The sequence below is a fragment of the Cyprinodon variegatus genome, unplaced genomic scaffold (genome assembly GCF_000732505.1).
Source record: "Cyprinodon variegatus isolate N-32 unplaced genomic scaffold, C_variegatus-1.0 Scaffold327, whole genome shotgun sequence".
Classification (NCBI taxonomy): Eukaryota; Metazoa; Chordata; class Actinopteri; order Cyprinodontiformes; family Cyprinodontidae; genus Cyprinodon; species Cyprinodon variegatus.
The window spans coordinates 495480-503139 of NW_015150780.1; the positions used below are offsets into that span (position 1 = coordinate 495480).

General features: G+C 36.9%; 1 protein-coding gene across 1 annotated transcript in view; it reads right to left on the reverse strand.

Annotated features, from left to right (window-relative positions):
- Positions 1–6452: 6452 nt before the first annotated feature.
- LOC107091163 (myeloid-associated differentiation marker homolog) overlaps positions 6453–7660 on the reverse strand; it is a 1804-nt gene continuing 596 nt past the window's right edge. Inside the window, exon 2 of the mRNA XM_015384933.1 lies at positions 6453–7034. Within this exon, the coding sequence (XP_015240419.1) occupies positions 6453–7034 (582 nt within the window). The remainder of the gene's footprint in view (positions 7035–7660) is intronic.

Below are 7660 nucleotides of genomic sequence, written 5' to 3' on the forward strand. Positions count from 1 at the left end.
TCTCAGTCTGGTATAGAACTGATCTCTTCTTGAGGAATCAGAGCTCAGAGCCACAGACCACAGATAAAGTACATTTTAGGCTTAGACTGATTTAATTGTTATTTATGTTAGCAGCTTGTCTTCCTAGCTGATGAAAGAGTACCTTTTTATCCTAAACATTAGCCCATGTATGGGTTCTTTCAAAGAATTCAGTAATAAAGTGTCTACTTAATATTTCAAGATATCTACAGAAAACTTTGATAGACTGTTGGAATATCCGATGTTAAATCATCAGATATTTTAACTCTCCAGCAAGTCAAATTTGGTTTTAACTGTAATGTTCTTACAAAGAGGTTTACATTGAGTCTTTTAAATCTGAACTTGAAGTAACTCTTCAATAAGATAGAGGATTTCAAAACCATGTCCAATTAAATTTGGATTGAAATAAGTTTGATATAACAATAGCTAGGAATATGCTTTATAATAAATGAAAAAGTAATTTTGGTAGTTGTTGGCCAACTAGGTCAACCCCATATAGGACTGCTTTGAAGAACTTTGAAATAAACATAGGCTACTTGCAGAAATATTTAAGTCAAAAGAAAAGACCTGTACAACAGGAGCTTGATGCTAGAAATGGTTTATTAGTTTTGTAGTGTTAAAGTTTTGTAGTGTTACTGGTTGCTGGTTTTAGCAGGAATTTCAGGACTCCATTTGTTCCCCCTCAACGACTGGCATCAGTGGCTGGGCGACATGGGGAAACATGTCATGTTAGGGAGCCATGATATCACACAGCAGCTCAGGGCGCTACGATGGACCTCCATGTCACAGACCTCAGACCACTCATTTGATGTGACATTGTAACACTCAACATTAGAGCAAGTGGTGTGGCCATTGAAGCCCCCAACAACGAAAATCTGGTCTTCAATCACTTCGATGCCAAAGTTGCTGGTTGTGGTCTTCATGGAGGTGATATTCCTCCAGGAGTTATTCTGAGGAGCATAGGCCTCAGCAGAGCTCAAACACCTTTCCCCATCAAAGTCACCAACCTGTTGGAGAAATGAAGAGTGATTTGGGTCAGGCATTAAACAAGTCAGTACCTCAGTAAAAATTTAAGAGTAACAAAAGAGCAGCAGCTATATGGAGGGCAGATGGAAAATACAAAGATTGTATGGCCAAAATTTAAAAAGCTTCTAGTTTAAGGGATTCTACTTCATAGAAGCTCAACCCAGCTAATTGATTTGTCATGAATTTTTGGTTTAAGTCTGGATTTTGTTGATAATTGTAAGAACACATCTTTATGAAGTCCTAATCTGATCACAAATTTGGCTTTGCTATTTCTGTAATATTTTCTCACTATCAGGAGTACCTAAGGGCTATAATATAAAGGAAAAAAAATGTTTGAACATGATGGGATTGCTGAGCTGCAGAAAGAAGGACACTTTCAATAAACCTTCCCTTTTAAGGCTAAATACAGTAGGAGAGTCATTAAATGTTCTTAGATGACCCAGTGAGTTACAAAACAAAAAAGTTAAAGAGGCATTATGGAGCTTTCTATTGATATGCTGCCTTTGGTCAAAAACAGAACTGCAACACTCTTCTGCTCGTTCTCTGAGCTCCCGATTGTACTTGACAAGGTTTTTTGTTTTTTCACCTCACGTGGAGATGCTGTTGGTTTCTGAGTTGAGATGGATGGCAGTTGTTTGTGAGTTTCCACAAAATATCTGAATATAACTTGAATATAACTCTTAGATTGTTTGCTAGGTCTGACCCATTTAACAACAGTGGGGGCGACAGTGGCATTGGCTGAAGGAGTTTGGCCTGCAACCGGAAGGTTGTCGGTTTCATTGTTGTTGTATACTTGGGCAAGACACTTCACCCACATTGCCTATTGATGGTGGACGGAGAGACCAGTGGCACCAGTGTACAGCAGTACTCGCTTCTGTCACTTAGCCCTTTAGCGAGCATGCGCGTTTCCTGTCTCTTGCATGGTCATTTGTGCCGCCTGCACTGTGCAGAGATGCAGGGGAAACCTTATCTGATGGACAAAAGCAGCTCTACGTGGCGCTTCCTGCTGTCGGTTAGTCAGAATGACAATTCTCCATGTATCACGTGTCTTTTCGCAGAAACTTACCACGAAATGTGAAGAATTGTCTCGTACGTGAGGAGAGGCTGTTTTGTATGCAAGCAGAGATCGTTTTGTACACGGGGACAATTTACAAATTATATTTTCAGTGCAATGTCCGGTTTGTAAAACTAATTTTAGTGTGTGTGCAACATTTAAGGACAGTTTGAAAAAAGAGTTTTATTTGTGTGTGACATTAGAGGACAGTTTGTAACACAACTTTTATTTGTGAACGATAAGATTCATTTGAGTGCAACATGCTTTTGTAAATGATAAAGATTTGTTTGTGTGAAACATGCTTTATGCATTTGAAACATGCTTTATGTGTGTGCGCAACATGCATTTCAGTGATAGTCTGGGGAGGCATATCCATGGAGGGACGCACAGACCTATACAGGCTAGACGACACTCTGACTGCCATTAGATATCGGGATGAAATCCTTCCATATATACAAACCTTAATGCTGCAAGGTAGCAGTTCTACCCACTGCTGCATTGTGCAGCCCACTCTAAATACATAAACCTGAAAATGATGCATTTCACATAAATAAGTGTTATTAAAATAACAAATATATTCCATATAAGGTTTATTAAATATGTTGTCTGTTGAAAATTATATAACAAAGTATATGAGAAGTTGATATGTAACTAAATAACATAAATCTTAAAATTTGGATGATATAAGTGTATGGAATTCCCCAAAAAACCAAGTTAAACATTTAGCACTTATTTTTTTTCTTTAAAAAAACGTTGCTGTGTGGACTTCCACCTCTCTACCTGCCTTGTTGCCTAATAGGGTGAACGCCACATAAAGTTTATAAAACCTGACCAAGACTTCAGAGAAACATGTCTTCTACTCCAAGTAACAACAGGTGCAAAAAGATGTTTGTTCCCAGAAGAACTACATTGATGGTCTCTCATGTCTGTCACATGTGCTCAGTCTAAACCTGCTTTGATCCATGAAGAGCACAGGGCACTAATAGGAAATCTTCTGATTTTGGTGTTCCATAGCGTCCTACCTGAAACTGCTGGCTAAAGATAAGGTTAAATACAGTAAAATTAGGTATTTAAGTATTTAACGCTGGTGGTAATGACACCCGTTTCACCTATTGGAAGTCACTACAATTAGTGCTCCATGAGTGTGTAAGTTTGCCAAAACAATGTCAGACAATATATTTTTTTTCTGGTCCCCTCCCTGATCTGATCAGTGATGACATGTTTAGCTGCATGTCCTCATTCAGCCGCTGGATGTCTAGGTGGTGTCCTGAAAAAAACGTTGGCTAAATTCATAATTGGCAATCTTTTTGGTAAAAACCTGGTCTGAGTCGAAGAGACGGCATCCATGCAATTTTGGATTGAGCAGCTCGTCTTTGTGTACAAATTTATTAGTCTTCAAAAAACCCTGACAACCCAGGGTGCAGACTAGGAAGCAGAGTTGTAGGTTAACACACCTCTCTGTAGCTTTTCTACTGTTACCCACTCATTATTCCATCCAGTGTTTTGCCCCTGACCAAAATCAAATAAGTAAGAAAAGAATCCTAAAGGAGTACATCATGATCATCTTATTAAAATAAAAATAACTCAAATTGAGGGAAAAGGTAAAAATAGTAAATGACGTGCATTTAAATTAAAATCACTTTCTTCAAAAAGTCTGTTAGTTAGTTATTTGATTGTAATAATTTGGCTTTGTTCAAAATGTGAGTACTCCCACACATTCTTATCTTCATATTCTGGACCTCGTGCTGACATATGGCACTGAATTCGAAAATATAAAAGTATTTCCTCACAACCCAGTCCTCTCTTACCACTTTTAATAACCTTCAGGAATACTTTAGCAGAGTTATCCTCCCTAAAAGAAAATTTCAATCAAATGATAGATCTTTATCAGATAATGCAGTTATAAATGTTGAAGAACCTGTTTCACTTTGTTTCTCCTCTGTTTAACTGAGCGTTGCTGCAGAGAGCAAACATTTAGTTTATTCCCTTTCACAGATTAAAGATTTTCTTGATGTTGTTAACAGTTCTCTGCATACTGCCTTAGACAACATAGCCTCTTTGAAAAGAGGAAACTTTAAAAATAGAAAGCTGGTTCTCAGGTTTGATGCAGAGCTGTGCACATTGAAGAAAAAATGATAGAAAACTGAAGAAACCACTCTACATGCCAACTGGAATCCATTCTAGTCTTGAAAAACAGTTTACTGCTGTGTAAGATGGCGTAAAGCCAACTTCTATTTTAGTTTTCCCTCTGATTTTAATCTGCATTTTAGATGTGATTAATTTATCCCTGTTACAGCCATATGTAACTCAGGCTTTTAAGGTAGCTGAAATTAAACCTTTACTTAAGTAACCTTCTCTGGACCCAGATTAATTAGTCAATTTTAGGCCTATATCCAGTCTTCCTTTCTTATATAAAATTCCTAAGAATGTGTGACCACTTACATTATGAGGAACTTTTTGAGATCTAAATCTGGTTTTAGATCTCAGGCCTTCATTTGATACACTTATACAGTAATATTCTTTTAGAATGACTTATATATCTTATAGGGATTAAAGAAATAGCACTAGGCTAGTCAAAGTCTTATTTTCTCTGACAGATTTAGTTTTACGCGAACGATAAATCTTCATGCTCCAGGGTTACCAATGGAGTACCCCAGGGATCAGTACAGATCTTTTAGTTATCAGGCTCCTCTCCTATGGAACCAACTACCAGTTTAAGTGTGTGAGACAGACACCCTGTCTACCTTTAAGGCAAGGATCAATTTTTTTTCTTTCTAAAAAAGCTTATAGTTAGAGTGACTCAGGTTATCCTGGTCTGTCTGTATAGTTATTCTGCTATAGGCTTAGACTGCTGGAGAACATAAGGAACACTTTCAATCATTCTGGTTTGTTATCTCTCGATTCTGCCATTCTATAGTATTTGTTAGTTCAATCTCTAATGTTGTGCTCTCTCTGCTGTTTCTCATTATAGTATCTTCATCAAGTCCACTCCCGTTTTGCTGTGACACCATCGCAGAGATTCATATCAGCTGTGCTGCTGCCATCAACACCTTTGTTTATAACTGTTGGTACTTGGACAGTTTTTTTAGTGTAGTCCTGTTTCTCTTACTTTGACTAACTGTATGATACATTTGTTTCATCACAGATTGAGGGGAACATAGTACATAGAGGTAATGGTAAATCAAAATAAAGAATTTATTTGTTGAAGCAATCAGAGAAATTATAACTGAAGGCTCAAGAGTGATGCTTATACCTTCTGAATATCATGCTCTCAATATGATGTGGGAGATAATCATAGCTTAAAAAGTATTTGTTGTTATGCAGAATGAGAACAATAATCATGTTCTCTCAGAACAATTATTCAATCTCTCACTTGAGTGATTATCGAGTGTCTGTCGTTATTTGATTGAAAGCCATGGTTATATATAGGCTACATATATTCAATCATATTTTGATCACGGATTTAAAGAACTACACATTCTCTGCACATTTCATTTTTCTGTGAGTTTTTTTTTTTTTGCACTGCCTAGGATAACAGACACAGAAAGGCAAGACAAAGGAAGTTTATTAATACGACACATTTGAGTAATAATATACTTCAAAGTATGTAGATAAAAAAAAGAAAAGTACAACACTATAGCAGTACCAAATCAGTACAGTACCATGATATCTAAGTAATTTTCAAAGTTTATCAATTAGTAGGCTGTGAGGTAACACCGTTTTTAGCATTGCTGCCCTGTGGCAATAAGGTCCTCGGTTCAAATCCTGATCTAGGATCTTTCCTCATGGAGTTAGACAGTTCTCCATGCATGCCTGGTTTTTCTCTGTTGCTTTCGCTTCCCCCCACAATAAAAAAAAAACAATAAGGTGAAGTTAATTGGTAACCTGAAACTGCCAGTGTGCATTAATGGTTGCCACGTGTCACGTTCCCCTGTGATGGACTCATTTCCAGTAAGCTTGAGATAGGTACTAGCCCACATGAGTTTAATGGACAAATGGAAGACGGTTTGATGTTCAGATCAACTTTGCATAAGAGCTTAAACTTTTTTCACTGTCATTTTTAACTCAAAAGCTGCTATGTTTCTCCTTCTGATGTGCTAAAACAAACATGCTAACCAGTATTTTGGCAAGAATTTACAGATAATTTAAAAAGTGTTGTTATTTTGATACTTAAAAATATAATACCATTTACCCCAGGTTTCAAGATTATAACTAAAAATTTGCAGAATGCTTGTAAAATACAAACAGATGGGACTGTGATTATGTTGTGAAATTTATCTCTTAAAAGCTTTCTCAAAAAAAACAATCATGTTAAAAACAAAACCTTCACATTAAAATCAAAACATCAAGGTGCTTATGTTTGAGTGGTGAAGGCTGGCTTTAAAGAATACATTGTGTCCGCGATGTAGGCACTCAAGTTAAAAGAGGACAGAACAGAGACAACAACAAGATAATTCCAATAACAGTACAGAGAGCAAGGATTTGGTCTGGCAAAGTTCCGAAAGCAGTAGACAGGCCAGATGATGACAGCTGTGATGTACATCAACACGGCCAGCACATTGCAGACTATCAGAACTTTGTTAAAAGTTTCAGGAAAGCGGCCTGGCAGGCGAACAATAGCTAAAATAATGACAAGGAAGGAAAAAATAAAACAAATGGAGTAGACAGCAACACACCACTTGAGACCTGAAAAATATGAGTAGGGAGTGAAATACAAACAGATGAAGATGATACAGGCCATAAAAGCCTCCAGAACTTTGAGCTGGCCAGGCACAGTGGAGAGAAACCCACTAGTTTCACTAGATTGGGCACGAATCAGTTTCATCTCAACAGAATACAGCATGATTGTCAGGGAGGAGACTGTGCTGGCACCAATCTGTCTGCCACAAGTAGTACAGGCGTGGAAGGTGGAGTAGATCACCGTTGCTGAGAAAACCTGCATGGATGATATTTTAAATCAGAAGCTTCTTGGTCACAGAATACGGTTTAATCTCTTAAGCATTAAGTTCAAATTAAATATACTTTGTATAACCTTTGACTAGAAAAAGATATATGGGGTATGATATATGCTATGGAGTTGAAAACTAAAATGAGCCACATAACTTGATTTTAGTTATGGCATTACATCTAGCAGAAATTGTTAATATAGTAAAAAAATTTAGTTCAAATTTTACATACATTGACTTTGTGCTTTTAAAATAAACTTCTTCACCATTTTCAATTTCGTTTTGCTATATCTTTTTCATTCAAAGGATTATTGTCAGAAATATTTTAATTCTACATTTTTCCTGTTTCAAAATTTGTTTCAACAATAGATTATTTTGTATTATGTAATGTGGACTTATTAAATTACCGACAACAGTGAGGATCCTCTATAGAGGAGTTTTGAACGAACAGTGAGTGTCTTTAGCAAAAGGCTTCTCCAGGTCTGGTGCAAGACAGACCGCTACAGAAAATCCTTCCTGCCTACAGCTATCAACACCTAAGACACCTGTTTAAAAAAAACAAGTTACTGCATTGATTTCCCTTTGAGATCAATAAGAGTATTGTTTAATTCAATTG